Source organism: Prionailurus viverrinus, chromosome A3 (genome assembly GCF_022837055.1).
Source record: "Prionailurus viverrinus isolate Anna chromosome A3, UM_Priviv_1.0, whole genome shotgun sequence".
Lineage (NCBI taxonomy): Eukaryota > Metazoa > Chordata > Mammalia > Carnivora > Felidae > Prionailurus > Prionailurus viverrinus.
In genome coordinates this window covers 79,020,205-79,037,385 of record NC_062563.1, presented here as the reverse complement: position 1 = coordinate 79,037,385, position 17,181 = coordinate 79,020,205, and the positions used below count along the sequence as shown (strand labels likewise).

The 17,181-nt window shown below is 42.6% G+C and overlaps 1 protein-coding gene across 14 annotated transcripts in view; it reads left to right on the top strand.

Annotated features, from left to right (window-relative positions):
• The window catches only part of BCL11A (BCL11 transcription factor A), a 102,212-nt gene extending 87,055 nt beyond the window's left edge, over window positions 1-15,157 (top strand). For 8 of the 14 annotated variants that reach the window (XM_047854689.1, XM_047854688.1, XM_047854694.1 and 5 more), the window contains one exon: window positions 4,830-10,077. In XM_047854689.1, the coding sequence (XP_047710645.1) occupies window positions 4,830-6,850 (2,021 nt within the window). In that variant the 3' untranslated portion in view covers window positions 6,851-10,077. The other 6 variants (XM_047854695.1, XM_047854693.1, XM_047854697.1 and 3 more) reach the window with 5 other exon arrangements.
• Window positions 15,158-17,181: the final 2,024 nt, after the last annotated feature.

The window sequence follows — 17,181 nt, the reverse complement described above, 5'->3', positions numbered from 1 at the left end:
AACATGGTATATTTGTATATGTACATGGCGTGTTATATATGTGCACACACAGATGATTTCTACGTGTTTTTCTCCTAGTTTTAGAGAAAAATGCACAGCATTGTTGCTTAAATTCAAAGATACCACTACCACCGCCATCACCGCCATTAACGCCATCCGCTTATGTGTGCAAACCGACTTTTATCTTTTTATGAAATTCAGATTTATATGTTTATGAAAATGTTTTTGAAAGATGTTGTTCTAGAAGGTAATACAGTTTGCTTTTCTGTGTAGTAATAAATGATATGAGTCATGCATGGCTAAAAAGTTGGGTGGGGGTAGGGGTCGATTCTGCCCCAAACACAAAAAAGCAGGTTCAAGGAAAAAAAAAAAAAGTGTGACACCTATCTCATTTTTATTTAAGGAATTAATTTTTATTTCGAAAGTCAGTGAAAGGTTACCTGTTGTGGAAAGAAAAAAAGAAAGAACATAAAGAAGAGCATAATGGTGGGGAGTTCAGCCATACAGGGGACCTGGTTTTAGATGGGAGAGATAAAGTACACCCAGCCATCTTGTGAATGGTGTCTGCCTGCAGGGCAGGGCATGCGCCCTGAGACCAAATTTGAAGCCAGTTGTTTATTTTGTTAACTCCTAGGTAATCCTAGGTAACAAAGAGTTATTGTGTGAATTTCACAAGTCCTCGAGTCCTGAGGGCTGGGCGGTGCAGGGGTTAAAAGCACCTCTTCTGCCATCCCCTCCCCGACACGAAGCTGGGCCTAAGCCTGGGTTAGGTCACCGATTGCAGAGTTTAGGGGGTTGGACTCATGGTTTCGAGTCCCTACATGCTGGCTGGGTGGGGAGAGCTCTCCTCCTTTTGCTGGGGGTGCCTGGGGCCCCGCACTGGGCTGTGGGAACAGAGCCACCCCCTTGGAGGGAAGGGATGAGAAGGGAGTAGGGTGGAGCTGAGTGGCCAAGGTCTGCTGGCCTGGGAATCAGTTCAAGGTCTCGGCCTCTTCCGCTGACCCTCCTGAGGGCAGGGGTGGGAAACTAGGAGCCTGCTGCAGAATCCTTGTCTTCTCCCCCTCTTCCTGCAAAGGGAGGGTACCTAGTTTGCTGGTGCCCATGCTGGCAGGACCAGTTTAGGAGTGACCAGACAAGGTATGTGGAAATGGTTTGTGGAGTTCCAGAAAGCATTCAGCAGAGCTGACCCCCAGGCCACTCAGCTGCCTTAACCAGCTGCCCTTGGCTTTCAGAGCACTGAGCACTCAGCACTTCCCTGTGGCATCCCTGCTGGTGGACCACAGTCATGGGCCTTAAAATGGCCCCTCCTGCCACCCTCTAGCCAGGACCTCCCTCCCTTTGGCCTGAGGCCTGGATTCTAGATTCTGGATTCCAGCCTTCTTCTGAAAGCCTTTCTGGGTGTACAACCTGGTCAGTCATCATGCTAGGTAACTAATCAAGCCTGGGAGTAATGAAAACTCACATTCACCTTGGACCTGGTAGTTTACAAATGGCTTTTATACACGTCTGTCATTTGAACCTCACAATTCTGTAAGGTACTGTTTTTATGCTCATTTTACAGATAGGAAACCTAAGGCTCAAAGAAATTAAGTGTCTCAGAGCCCATAAGCTGGCAAATAGTAGAGCCAGGCCTCTGGTGTCAGACTTCCTTGTTTTTCTCAATCCTGAGGCTTAGATCACATGACTCTTTAGCATTGGTGACAAACTAAAAATGGGGTTATTCCTTCCCATACAACAAAATGAAATAAAATAAAAGCTGGTAGGTGAACTAATGGCTGATTTTAACTATTTGATGTCTGGAGTTCCTATGCTTGGGGCCAGGACTCAGTTTATTGCTCTAAATCAAAACAATTCCCGTGAATGCCCAATGAGGCTCTCAAATTGAGAAGTTGATTTTCGTCAGAGTAAATGAAGAATATTATTATATTTTACACGTCAATAAATCAATGTAGCCCTAATTTTGCCACGCAGGAAATCAATTCTGGTCTTTCTAAACCATCAAAGATGTTATGAACAAAGTAATTTCACAAATTATGGCAAGTAACACATTTATTGATGACTGCAGTTTAGGAATTGAGAATCTGTGCACACTGTAATATAATATGGTGCACTGGCATGAGCTGAGTGAAATACAGATTATATGGTGAAACTGTAATGCATCATTTGCTATTAGTGGACTGGTAATAATTACCAGTTTCAAAGCAGCTCTTTTGATGTAATCTTTAGTCTCAATCGTAACAGCCCTTCTCATTGACATTATGATTACACTAGCTGCCCTCATGATCTAGAATATCTAGTTGATAGGAATACTAAAATGCGATAGTGAAAACCGTATGTTGTATGCTCATTATAAGATAAAATGCTATCTTCTCTGACCTGATGTCTGAGAGGGGAGAGTAACAGCACAGTGTGAACATAGTGTAACACTATCACATCACTGGCTCTGAAAACAAAATTTTAGGAAGTTCAGAGCAGCAAAATAAAATGGACTTTGTTTGTTTAAGCCTTTTGGAAAGGATACAGGTGAGACCCTTGATGCAGGGCTGTGCACATTTTGGCACTGATCCGTAGCCGTGGTCAACGTGCATGCAAAACCAGATTGCTAATTATGGGTCCAGTCCTGGGATTCAGTAGGATATCATAAGCGAAAATATGATTTTAAGGCATTTGGAGTGATGAAAGTGTTAAGGACTTGTTTCAGCTGACAAATCTCCTCTTTACTTATCCAATCCGGATTGTCAGGCTAAATGTATGATAATAACACAGAGTCCTAGAGAGGCAAAGGAGAAAGCCACAGAGGGTCATGTTAGTTGGAACCAGATAGGTTTCTTCCCTGCCTATTTAGAACCCAAGTCATTGTTCAACAACAACAAAAAATTTATGAAAATACTCTCAATGATGCTTTTTATTTCCCTTTGAAGAAAGGAGGCAAACAAAAATAGGCAGATAATGTGATACTAATGTCAGCGTTTTCTTTCAAAATCTTTCTGCCTTTTTTTTTTTCCCCTCCCTCCACATTAGGCAAATGTTGGAAACCTAATTTTGGTATCTTATCATCTAATCTTGTTAAAGAGATTTACCCAGGAGTGGGATATATTGAGTGAGATTATAAATGCATTGTAAAGTAAATCACAAGGTCAGGGCAGGGAGTCCATTATTCAGACAAGTGCTCTGAGCAAGGCTGGCTTGTTTGGGAATGCAAGTGTTGGGGCTCCTGAGAAGACCCTGCCAGCTTTTCTTTCTGACTTGCTAAATGGAGGAATCATCGTAATTGATTAATTCCTCATTCCCACTCTTTAGCTCCATGGTGGATTTTTTTTTGCTTTTAAAAAAAGTTACTGACAAATACTAGCTGGGGCCTTAAGCGACTCCTCTAGTCCCCCCTTTTAAAAGACTGGCTAAAGTTTATTTCTCATTTGTACTTTATGCACTGGCTTTTTGAGAATCCCTGGGAAGTTCATCTATTTTTTCTCAACCTTGTCCTTTGGCCACCAATATTTGGGCCCTTTTTAATGCTGTAGTTGACTGGTAAACTGTTAGTTAGTCCCTTGGTGTGTATATATATATTTTTTTTTAATTTAGCTATCTCCAAAAATGAATGATCGTGAAGTCAAGCTGGCCCCCTCTTTGCCAAAGTGGCATTTACCACTCTCGGGTTCTTTTCAGCGAGAGAGAAATAATGTGACTTAAGCAGGGCCCCTCTCCAGACGGCTTGGCTACTGGCCAAAGAGTTGACTAGCTGAACTGTATCTTTCTGTTTCTTTCTCAACTGGAGCTGAGGCTCAGCCGAGGGCGCAGGATGTTGTATAATTTGGTTCTCGTTGTTAGCCTCTCAAAATAATGAGGAGGAGGATAGTGTAGCATTTCTCAGCCTGCTGCCCGTCATGGTGCTGGCTGCTTTAACTGTTCTTAAACTAGGATGCTGTGTCTGCTTAAGTTGGCACCAGCCGCTCCTCCTAACTTCTCCAGACTTGCATTTGTTTGACTGGGGGAACAACTCCTAAAGATTTGATACGGCCTGTTGGTTAAATCCAAATTAAATTTCTCTTTTGAGATTTTTTGCAACATCCCTTGAGATAAAAATGGGAGTCCCCATAGGGTGTTGTGGAACCAGGATTGGGACTCACTGATCCTCACACAAGACTGGGATGTGAGAATGTTGCTAGTCTCTCTTCCTTGGAATTATTTTAGGAGTACCTTCCCATTTTTAACAATATCAACAATCAGTGTGTTTCAGGCTAAGATTAAAAGCATCTCCAGGGCCATAGAGAACTGTAACGAGTTGACCTTCTCTTTTTTGATATCCCTATGAAATGATTGCCTGTTTAGAAAGTTCACCTGCCACCCAGGGGAGAATAGAACGATGGGATTTAGGAAGCAGAAAAGTTTCCCTTAGGTCACCTTGTCCAAGGCCCTCACTTAACAAATGAGGAAACAGAGGCACAGAGATGAAATAGCTTGCCCCAAACCACAGCTGGTGACAGACTGGAGAGTTCAGAAGAGGTTTGCTGAGGTTCCTTAGAATGTAGGGATCCTCATTCTCAAGCTTGAATTGGTGCAGATTTTTCTGCTTTGGAGATCGGATTTAAAATTCTTAGAACCGAATGAAATGGCAGAAAGACCGATTCGACAAATATTTATTGGGCACCAGCCACCAGATGAACCAGGCACCAATTCTAGGCACAGGGAATATTATAGATCAGTGAGGGCTTAGGCCTGTGGGGTGGAGGGCTGGGGGCAGGGAAGGCTGGAGGTGAACCATAAATAAGCAATTGCTAACGTCCTCCTCTGCGATTAAACATTGATGTTGGTGTTGTATTATTTTGCAGGTAAAGATGAGCCCAGCAGCTACACATGTACAACTTGCAAACAGCCATTCACCAGTGCATGGTTTCTCTTGCAACACGCACAGAACACTCATGGATTAAGAATCTACTTAGAAAGCGAACACGGAAGTCCCCTGACCCCGCGGGTTGGTATCCCTTCAGGACTAGGTGCAGAATGTCCTTCCCAGCCACCTCTCCATGGGATTCATATTGCAGACAATAACCCCTTTAACCTGCTAAGAATACCAGGATCAGTATCGAGAGAGGCTTCCGGCCTGGCAGAAGGGCGCTTTCCACCCACTCCCCCCCTGTTTAGTCCACCACCGAGACATCACTTGGACCCCCACCGCATAGAGCGCCTGGGGGCGGAAGAGATGGCCCTGGCCACCCATCACCCGAGTGCCTTTGACAGGGTGCTGCGGTTGAATCCAATGGCTATGGAGCCTCCCGCCATGGATTTCTCTAGGAGACTTAGAGAGCTGGCAGGGAACACGTCTAGCCCACCGCTGTCCCCAGGCCGGCCCAGCCCTATGCAAAGGTTACTGCAACCATTCCAGCCAGGTAGCAAGCCACCCTTCCTGGCGACGCCCCCCCTCCCTCCTCTGCAGTCCGCCCCTCCTCCCTCCCAGCCCCCGGTCAAGTCCAAGTCATGCGAGTTCTGCGGCAAGACGTTCAAATTTCAGAGCAACCTCGTGGTGCACCGGCGCAGCCACACGGGCGAGAAGCCCTACAAGTGCAACCTGTGCGACCACGCGTGCACGCAAGCCAGCAAGCTGAAGCGCCACATGAAGACGCACATGCACAAGTCATCCCCCATGACGGTCAAGTCCGACGACGGCCTCTCCACCGCCAGCTCCCCGGAACCCGGCACCAGCGACCTGGTGGGCAGCGCCAGCAGCGCGCTCAAGTCTGTGGTGGCCAAGTTCAAGAGCGAGAACGACCCCAACCTGATCCCGGAGAATGGGGACGAGGAGGAAGAGGAGGACGACGAGGAAGAGGAAGAAGAGGAGGAAGAGGAGGAGGAGGAGCTGACGGAGAGCGAGAGGGTGGACTACGGCTTCGGGCTGAGCCTGGAGGCGGCGCGCCACCACGAGAACAGCTCGCGGGGCGCGGTGGTGGGCGTGGGCGACGAGGGCCGCGCCCTGCCTGATGTCATGCAGGGCATGGTGCTCAGCTCCATGCAGCACTTCAGCGAGGCCTTCCACCAGGTCCTGGGCGAGAAACACAAGCGCGGCCACCTGGCCGAGGCCGAGGGCCACAGGGACACTTGCGACGAAGACTCGGTGGCCGGCGAGTCGGACCGCATAGACGATGGCACTGTTAACGGCCGCGGCTGCTCCCCGGGCGAGTCGGCCTCGGGGGGCCTGTCCAAAAAGCTGCTGCTGGGCAGCCCCAGCTCGCTGAGCCCCTTCTCCAAGCGCATCAAGCTCGAGAAGGAGTTCGACTTGCCCCCGGCCGCGATGCCCAACACGGAGAACGTGTACTCGCAGTGGCTCGCTGGCTACGCGGCCTCCAGGCAGCTCAAAGATCCCTTCCTTAGCTTCGGAGACTCCAGACAATCGCCTTTCGCCTCCTCGTCGGAGCACTCCTCGGAGAACGGGAGCTTGCGCTTCTCCACGCCGCCCGGGGAGCTGGACGGAGGGATCTCGGGGCGCAGCGGCACGGGAAGTGGAGGGAGCACGCCCCATATTAGTGGTCCGGGCCCGGGCAGGCCCAGCTCAAAAGAGGGCAGACGCAGCGACACTTGTGAGTACTGTGGGAAAGTCTTCAAGAACTGTAGCAATCTCACTGTCCACAGGAGAAGCCACACGGGCGAAAGGCCTTATAAATGCGAGCTGTGCAACTATGCCTGTGCCCAGAGTAGCAAGCTCACCAGGCACATGAAAACGCATGGCCAGGTGGGGAAGGACGTTTACAAATGTGAAATTTGTAAGATGCCTTTTAGCGTGTACAGTACCCTGGAGAAACACATGAAAAAATGGCACAGTGATCGAGTGTTGAATAATGATATAAAAACTGAATAGAGGTATATTAATACCCCTCCCTCACTCCCACCTGACACCTCCTTTTTTCACCACCCCCCCTTCCCCATCGCCCTCCAGCCCCACTCCCTGTAGGATTTTTTTCTAGTCCCATGTGATTAAACAAACAAACAAACAGAAGTAACGGAAGCTAAGAATATGAGAGTGCTTGTCACCAGCACACCTGTTTTTTTTTTTCTTTTTCTTTTTTTCTTTTTCTTTTTTTCCTTTATGTTCTCACCGTTTGAATGCATGATCTGTATGGGGCAATACTATTGCATTTTACGCAAACTTTGAGCCTTTCTCTTGTGCAATAATTTACATGTTGTGTATGTTTTTTTTTTTTAAACTTAGACAGCATGTATGGTATGTTATGGCTATTTTAAATTGTCCCCGATTCGTTGCTGAGCAAACATGTTGCTGTTTCCAGTTCCGTTCTGAGAGAAAAAGAGAGAGAGAGAGAAAAAGACCATGCTGCATACATTCTGTAATACATATCATGTACAGTTTTATTTTATAACGTGAGGAGGAAAAACAGTCTTTGGGTTAACCCTCTAAAGACAGAATAGACAGCACTGAAAGAAAATCTCTATGAGCTAAATGTCTGTCTCTAGAGGGTTAAATGTATCAATTGGAGAAGAAAAAAAAAAGGCCTTGAATTGACAAATTTTAACAGAAAAACAAAACAAGTTTATTCTATCATTTGGTTTTAAAATATGAGTGCCTTGGATCTATTAAAACCACGTTGATGGTTCTTTCTACTTGTTATAAACTTGTAGCTTAATTCAGCATTGGGTGAGGTAAGACATCTTAGGACCTAGCATATAATTCTATATTGTATTTCTCACAACAATGGCTACCTAAAAATATGACCCACTATGTCCTAGTTAATCATCATTTTCCCTTTAGTTTAATCTTATAAGCAAAACTGATTATACCAGTATAAACGCTATTTTGCTCCTGGTGAGAGCTTAAAAGAAATGGGCTGTTTTGCCCAAAGTTTTATTTTTTTTTTTAAATGATGATTAAATTGAATGTGCAACGTGCAAAAGCCCCGGAATACAATTAAATACATTAGTAAGGAATTCATTTTATGAAGATAACTTAAATAATGTCTGTTCAAAAAATTCTGGCACCAAAAGAAATAGATCCAGATCTACTTGGTTGTCAAAGGGACAATCAAATGATAAACTTTAAGACCTCGTAGACCATATTAAAAAGAAGAGACTGACAATAAGGTTTGACAGGAGGGTAACAGAGGAAGAAAATACGTGATCTTTTAGCACAACGTGGTACTATTTGCCATTTTAAACTAGAACAGGTGTATAAGCTAATATTGATACAATGATGATTAACTATGAATTCTTAAGACTTGTGTTTAAATGTGACATTCTTAAAAAAGAAGAGAAAGAATTTTAAGAGTAGCAGTATATATGTCTGTGCTCCCTAAAAGTTGTACTTCATTTCTTTTCCATACACTGTGTGCTATTTGTGTTAACATGGAAGAGGATTCATTGTTTTTATTTTATTTTTTTAATTTTTTCTTTTTTATTAAGCTAGCATCTGCCCCAGTTGGTGTTCAAATAGCACTTGACTCTGCCTGTAATATCTGTATCTTTTCTCTAATCAGAGATACAGAGGTTGAGTATAAAATAAACCTGCTCAGATAGGACAATTAAGTGCACTGTACAATTTTCCCAGTTTACAGGTCTATACTTAAGGGAAAAGTTGCAAGAATGCTGAAAAAAAAAAATTGAACACAATCTCATTGATGAGCATTTTTAAAAAAAAAAAACTAAAAAAAAAAAAAACTTTGCCAGCCATTTACTTGACTAATGAGCTTACTTACTCGGACTCAACATTGCAAGCGCTGTGAATGGAAAACAGAATACACTTAACATAGAAATGAATGATTGCTTTCGCTTCTACAGTGCAAGGATTTTTTTGTACAAAACTTTTTTAAATATAAATGTTAAGAAAAAAAATTTTTTTAAAAAACACTTCATTATGTTTAGGGGGGAACTGCATTTTAGGGTTCCATTGTCTTGGTGGTGTTACAAGACTTGTTATCCATTTAAAAATGGTAGTGGAAATTCTATGCCTTGGATACACACCGCTCTTCAGGTTGTAAAAAAAAAAAAACATACATTGGGGAAAGGTTTAAGATTATATAGTACTTAAATATAGGAAAATGCACACTCATGTTGATTCCTATGCTAAAACACATTTATGGTCTTTTTTCTGTATTTCTAGAATGGTATTTGAATTAAATGTTCATCTAGTGTTAGGCACTATAGTATTTATATTGAAGCTTGTATTTTTAATTGTTGCTTGTTCTCTTAAAAGGTATCAATGTACCTTTTTTGGTAGTGGAAAAAAAAAAAAGACAGGCTGCCACAGTATATTTTTTTAATTTGGCAGGATAATATAGTGCAAATTATTTGTATGCTTCAAAAAAAAAAAAGAGAGACAAACAAAAAAGTGTGACATTGTACAGATGAGAAGCCATATAATGGCGGTTTGGGGGAGCCTGCTAGAATGTCACACGGATGGCTGTCATAGGGGTTGTACATATCCTTTTTCGTTCCTTTTTCCTGCTGCCATACTGTATGCAGTACTGCAAGCTAATAACGTTGGTTTGTTATGTAGTGTGCTTTTTGTCCCTTTCCTTCTATCACCCTACATTCCAGCATCTTACCTTCATATGCAGTAAAAGAAAGAAAGAAAAAAAAGGAAAAAAAAAAACAAAAACAATGTTTTGCAGTTTTTTTCATTGCCAAAAACTAAATGGTGCTTTATATTTAGATTGGAAAGAATTTCATATGCAAAGCATATTAAAGAGAAAGCCCGCTTTAGTCAATACTTTTTTGTAAATGGCAATGCAGAATATTTTGTTATTGGCCTTTTCTATTCCTGTAATGAAAGCTGTTTGTCGTAACTTGAAATTTTATCTTTTACTATGGGAGTCACTATTTATTATTGCTTATGTGCCCTGTTCAAAACAGAGGCACTTAATTTGATCTTTTATTTTTCTTTGTTTTTATTTTTTTTTTATTTGGATGACCAAAGGTCATTACAACCTGGCTTTTTATTGTATTTGTTTCTGGTCTTTGTTAAGTTCTATTGGAAAAACCACTGTCTGTGTTTTTTTGGCAGTTGTCTGCATTAACCTGTTCATACACCCATTTTGTCCCTTTATTGAAAAAAATAAAAAAAATTAAAGTACACAATGTAAGCTTCTTGTGTCCTCATTTGACACACTCTGTAAATTACTTTCAAGAAAATAACAGGTTTTAAGAGAAGGCCAGTCAGTCTTTTTCAGGATTATTTCTATGGGCATTTTGATGCGTGCATTATACCCTAAAGGAACATAAAGTGCTTACTATATTAAAATAGACATATCTCAAAACATGGAAATAGTTTTTAGATTTTATAGTTCTAGAATAATTTTCAAGAAATGGAAAGTGTTTTCAGTCTGATGTTAAAAACTTTCCCTTCATGTCTTAACAATAATCCATCCAGATATAAATGAAAAATTGACTGGTAATAGCATCTTAAACTTTTATTTCCTTTGGATTTTTTGCTGTTCTTGTTGTCTGAAAGTTCTTTTCTATTCTCCCTCCCCTGCCCTATCTTAGAACATAATGTAAAAAAAGATTTTTTAAAAAGTTAGCTCTTTCATTTCCATATGAGTCTTTCTTCATACCAAAAATAACATCACCCTCCCCCCCCCCATAAATATCCAGAAACAAAGGCATCATGTTAACGAGAGAGAAAGAGAGAGAGAAGTAACCAGTAGTTCAGCCAGATGTGGCAAATCTGTGGAATCAGCCACTGATTTCCTGAGATATATGGTGGTTTGCCTTGTGATCCTGTGATCTTAGGGACCAGAGATGGGACAGATCTTTTAGAACTTTTTATAGTGTCTTCCTGACTGGTAGCAAATGAGAGGGGGGAATATGCTTCAGTGATCTTTTGCCCAACCAACAGATTTATGAAATGAAACATAGCCTTTGAAAAGCAAGTTAGGTCCATTATAAAAACCCCTCCTTAGAAATCTGTGTTGTCAGTTTTACAAATACTGCATGCTGCAGCATCTATTTGCTTTATTAAAACACATACTTCTGTGATACTGTCTCCCTGTTCCCAGTGTAGATGAATGGATACAACGTTGTTCTTCTTTTTGTAAAAACCAAAACAAAAGCCGTTCTGTTGTCTTCTTGTGGTAGCATTTTCGTTGCTCAGTTCTTATGCCCTGGTGCCTGTGAGGTGGCCTTTTCATGTAATGCCTTTTATCTGAGACAGGAATAGTTTTATCCTTCTAAAATACACAGAAAGTAGGTGTATTTTTTTTAAAGCCAGTTTGGGTGGGAAGCAGAGAGTGGAGGCAGAGAGGAATCCCGTGAGAGAAGATTTGGGGTTGGGTACAGGGGCTGGGATCAGATGGATGTATCTCGCAGAACTTGATAATTGGCAGTGACCTGAGAGGAGATATTTGTGTTTTGAATTAGGTTACTTCACAACTGAATCCAGAATGCTATTCAAGATAGAAATATTCTCCAGTGCCATGCCAATTTGCGATGTGGTGACTTCTGCTCCACCGTATTAAATGTCCATAAAACCACTGTGTGTCCCTATTACTCTTTTATTAGGAGCTATGAGTGCAGCTGTGCAAGTTTTATATACAGTGTTCATTTTAATTTTTCAATATATGATGCTCTTAGCATAATTAGGTTTTGCATCCTGACAGACAGAATTAATGGCAGATACTGTATACTTACTTGTATGTTCAAATTTCTTAAATCAAATGGGGAATGGGGAGGGGTGCAAACATGTGGTGATAAATCACAGATTATGTTTGATTTACATGGTCCCAAAGTTAAATAAATTTATCGGGAGACACGTTCTTCAGGGTACTCAGTCTCCTGGCTTATTGAAGCCCTCTTATAAAATATGATTTCTGAAGCTGAGTGAACAATACGAGCATGAAAATCTAGGCAATAAAAATATAAGTTATAACTGACATCTGTATCTGGAACCCCTGAATTAAAAATCTTAATGCAAAATAACAAAAAACATTTCCAACAGAGGATGAATTCGAGATTTTTTTAAAATGAGGAAATGCTGAGGATATTAACAGTTTTCAGAATTCTCAAGTTTATGCGACACCCCAGATGTGTTGATGCAATGTTCTTTACCCACCTGAACTCTTAACGCGTCAATGTTCCTTTTTATCTTCATTTTGAGAACAGCTTCGTAATAAACAGGAGTACAGCAAATACTATTTCTCACAGATTTTAACTTAGAAACCCTCCCAGTGCGTGGGCTCTCCCCATCCTGAGACCATTTCCTATCTTCTCTTTGTTTAGGACCCTACAAAAGGACCGAAGCCAAATCATTGCAAAGGTGGCTAAGAAGTGGGGTGAACACTTGTTTCTTCATTTGTACCAGCCATGGCAGGAAGTGTGGAGTAGTTGAGTTTTTCCCAGGGCATTCTGTGCTAGAACTGTTTATTTAAATACCATTTTTGTGTGTGTAATAAGTCCATACTGTATACGTTCATGATGCTGGAAGTGAGGATTTGAAAGGCAGTGGCAGTGGGAGTTAGATATCGTTTCATTTGGAGAAATAAGGAAATGAGGTTTATTCACAGACACTAAAAGTTTGTTCAAAGGTGCTGGGATATTTCAGGCTTTCCTGAAAAGGAGTTGAGGAGCCTCAGGCCCCATCCTGTCCTGCTTCGAACACTTCAGAGTGAGAGGGAGGAAATACGGTGTTTTCTTTCTTTCTTTCTTTCTTTCTACCTCTTTCCCCTGCTCCGCGCGTGCACACACTAACATGAGTTCTTAGGACTGTGTTGTAGTCGTGTTCTCTTCATTAAGATTCTGTTACTCCATCGTCCCTGGGCCTGGTGTGTTCAAGAATGTACCCATCCCATTCTCTTTTCTTTTTCAGACAACTTCCCATTTAAAAAAAAAAAAAAAAAAAAAGAGAGAAAGAAACGAAAGAAATGTGGGAATTTTGCCAGTGTGAGGATGGGATTGGCAGTGTTCTTTAAACCTGCTTGGAAAAATATTTTTTAAAAGACCGTTAACTTTTTAACAGGCACGAGGCACTTAGCAAATTTTCCTAAGTGTCTCCTAAGGCCCTGCCGCTTTCCCAATTAAAACTAAATGAACCCATGTTTAGAGCAACGGACATCAGAACACACAGCCAGAATTGGGATTCTGGACATTTATTCCAGGGCTGCTCTAGCTACAAATTCTAGACATGGGTTGTTGGGTGTGCACTTTTCCTTGCTGTCATCTTGTTATCCCATTAGCCCTCTGTTTCATTGAGTAAAACACATGGCCAGTGAATCAGCCTTTAGGGGGGATGGGTCTGTTTCTCTCTCTCTCTCTATTTCCCAGTGTCATCTGTGGTCATGGGAAGCGATTAATTCCTCCCTTCCAAAAGGGGAAAGGAGATCAGTACAGTTCACCTGGGTCATTTGTACTCAAGATCCTAAACTTGCCTGAACAACTCCAACGGTTGATCCAAATACTGTTTTTCCTTTCTGTAAAGTGGCAAAGACTACTTAAAGGGAGCATATATATTAGGTCCTTGTGATTCAGCAGAAAGGGCAAATTAAGCGATTTCCCCAATGTCTCTCCTCTAACGCAGGACACCCCCCCCCACCCGCCCAAACCCATAGGGGGCTGTGCTTTTCAATAACGTAGAGCGTGGTACATGCCCAGGTCGTATTTTGTCTGTTAGAGCTTTCAATACTGGTAGCAGTTCTGACAAAGGGGTTCGATGGGGGGTATCAGCCAGAGGGGCCTCCACGACAGTGGCAGGGCTGGACTGGGAACGGGGTTCCCCAGAGCCCACCTGGACACAGGAGGCCCCTCAGCCCTGGTCTCCACTGCGCAGGGGGCATTCGAGAGAGCGGCTGAGCTCCAGACCCTGGGCCTCCTGCGGCGCCAAGTCGGGGGAGAGGAGGCCCCAGGCCCCTGCTTCGGGTCGCCATGGCAACGAGCCCTGGAATGCCACAGTGGTAGCCCTCTTCCTCGGCACATCCGGACTCCCAGTTCTGCTGCTTCAAGTCAATGTAACACAGCAAAGGGAGGAATCCCGGAGGAGAATAACCACTCCCTTCTTCCCTTCACCATTGCCTTCCCCCTTTACCAAAAAGAAAAAAAAAAAAGAAAAGAAAAGAAAAGAAAACTGCATGTTTGAAAGAAACTACAGGCAGTTTTTGGTGCAATTTGGGAGCAACTATTTTGGGTTCTGGTTTCCTCTTCAGGGATGTGTTCGCCTCTTGTAAATCGTTGGCTGCTTTGACGTTGAACTTGATGACATTTCATGTTTTCGTTGTGCTGCTTTTACATCAATTTTGAGTTTTTGTTTCTTTATAATTTTATTATTATTTTAAGGAAATGTCCCCCTTCCCTCCTCCCTCCCCTGTTCTCCTCAACCAAAGGACTGTTTCCTACTCAGTTTTCTCAGTCATAAGGGAAAGTGTTTCCTTCCAGGTGTGTCCCAAGTTTATTAGGACTACCATACGATTGGGATTGGGTAGCGGGTCTGGGTCCTCTGTGGGGAAGGCAGGGAGGGAGGCATGGGAAAGGCACTCAGGGGGCAGAGATTTGGGTGGAGGGGACAGAGTTTGAAATCATGTTTAAAGATGCCAGTGGCTCAACCTGTGGTTGATTTAAGTTATAATTTTAAAGAGCTAGTTAGAGAACAGAAAATCACTGGGCCAAGTCACACCTGTACTTTTTTTTTTTCCCCTTCCTCTGTCTCCAACCTCCTTCTAGGTTCTTCACACACCCCCATTCGGCGTAGTACCCAGAGAGCTCAAGATGTGTGGCAGTTTTCGGATGGAAGCTCGAGAGCCCTTAAGTTCTGAGAAAATTTGAAGTCCCCAGGGGCGGGGTGGACGCGTGCTGCCCAGCCGACATCTGCGTGGCCTGTCATCCTGCTAGTTTGTGATGTTTTCCGACAGTAGCCTCCAAGAAGCCGTTGTGCGAAGACAGAGTCCTGCAGAGTCCTTCCTGCCCAGGCCTGCAGTGCCATTTTATTTATATTTTTTAAAAAAAAAGTAAAAGCAAAAAAACAGACCCACATTGGAACGGTGAATCAGTCCCATATAGAGGGCCCATGGACCATCGCTGTCCTGAGTGACGTCCTGGCCCTTTTGAAACCAGCCAACCTAATTACCTGTATTGTGGAATCGAGCATGAGTCCCCCAACCCCTTGTTTCTATACATTCTATGTTGTCTTTTAAAAAGTGTGCTTAACATTGACACAATAAATGTTGGAGCTTTAGGTGGTGTTTGCTTGTTCTTTAATTATTGATGCTTATAAGACAATGCAGCTGCTTATGACTTTGTATTTCTGTACCCGTTTCCTGCAGACATCCATGGGGTGGGTAGGAGGAACAGATTTGAGGAATGGGTAGGAGGTGTAGGAGGGGAAGGAGGTTACTGCTTATCAGATGGCATAAATTTTCAAGGAGAATCAACATGCAAAACTTGGGAATAAATCATAGCAATATCATAATTAATGTAGTAGTAGTGCTGCTGTTTATTAATGCTGAAGTGTGGTTTTCCTAACTGTCTGACTTATAATTTGCATACCATTAAATAATGCATAATATGGCACGCTGAATTCTGTTTTTCAAATATATGCTTTTGGTGGCTACCATGCAGGATTTGAATTTGTCTTTTAATTTAGCTCAAGAAAGATAACGTCACTGGGTTAGTGGTAAATCCCAAAGAAGGTGATAAATGTCAGTAGTGGCTTATTAAATATTCCAGTTTTAGGTTCCCAAACCTTTGGCAAATATATCTTAATACAGACAAACAAACACACGTAAAACTTCTTTATTACTTACATTAACTAACACCAGGAAATTTGGGGCAGATTTTATAAGGGGGAAAATTGTAGGAGGAAAGAGGTTCACATCAGAACACACGATTATAATCGTGACGTCCATTGCTTGGAAATTAGTGACACGAATAAGTTAGATTTACAAACAGGTGATAAAAATCCCTTCTGGTCCAGTTAATTTGCAAAGAACTTTTCTCAATTTGGTGTTTCCTATTGCCTGGAGAACCAGAAGAGAGCTAGAAACAATATAGCATATTAAAATAGGTTTATAAATAATAGAACTCAGACACCTGTGTATTATAGATTTACATATTGGCTGTGAACGTAAGTGAGGAAAATCTTACCCACTCACCACCCTCTGGCTAGATTGCCTAGCCTCATGAGAAGTTAGCAAGATAATTGGCATCTGGATTCTTTCCTGCTTATTCATCATAAATAATGACTTCTTACAGTACTCTATTGCCTTATACTTTATATAGTGCTTTCATGTACCTTATTTCATCTGATCCTCATTGGGACAGACCTCACAACTTGCACTCTGTGGGTGAGAAGATCGAGGCCAGGACAATCAGGGAGGAGAGGAGGGAAGCCAGGTGTTCTGGTGTCTAGTCCAGAACTGATTTCACTGAACTCTATAACTTATCAAAGAGCGTGTCTCTCCCTGTGTTAGCACACAAGCCATAGATGTTCATGAACATACCCAAGTATGGCTTACACACACACACACACACACACACACATCAAGGATGTCCATAGGTAAGGGCACACAAAGTTGTCTCTTTCTACCAACAGCTGTGTGCACTGCAGGAGGGGCTGGGAACAAGGGTCCCTCCTTGCCATCTCTCCCTGGTGTCTTTTCCACAACAGATAAATAACCCTGATTGACTAGGTGGCCTTGATGAGTGTTTGAGAGTTCCTCCCACCTAGGTGAGATGGGACTTCCAGACAAGCGTCATTTCATGGAGCAACACTCTCCCTGCCCTATGCTCTGCCTTTGTGTTGCTGAAACCTGAGACCAATAGGGGTTCTGTGACAGCATCCTCCCTGAATGTGCTAAGCTCCTTGCTGATACCTAGAAAAAGTGACACCTTCAAAAGGGACACCCGACTGACACAGAACTATCAGGTGTTTTTTTGGACAACTAGGCCTTGGGAACTGCAGTTGGTGTTCACTACACTCTCATTTCTGGTCTATGTTTTTACCTCTGCCTCTTATTTCTTCTCAGAGTCAGAGAGCCACTGGGCAATTGCAAGTTTCTGGATAATTGTAAATAACTGGACCCATTGTAAATAAATGGATATTTCTGGGAGTGGGATTTTTGTTTTTTTGAGGGGGTGGGGGAGGAGTGAGGGAGTGGGTACAGGGTATCATTCCTTCCTCCCCCTTTTGGAAAAGCAAGATGCTTCACTAAAAAAAGAAAAGACCGTCTCTTTCTCCCCTATCTTTTTTAGCTGAAAGAG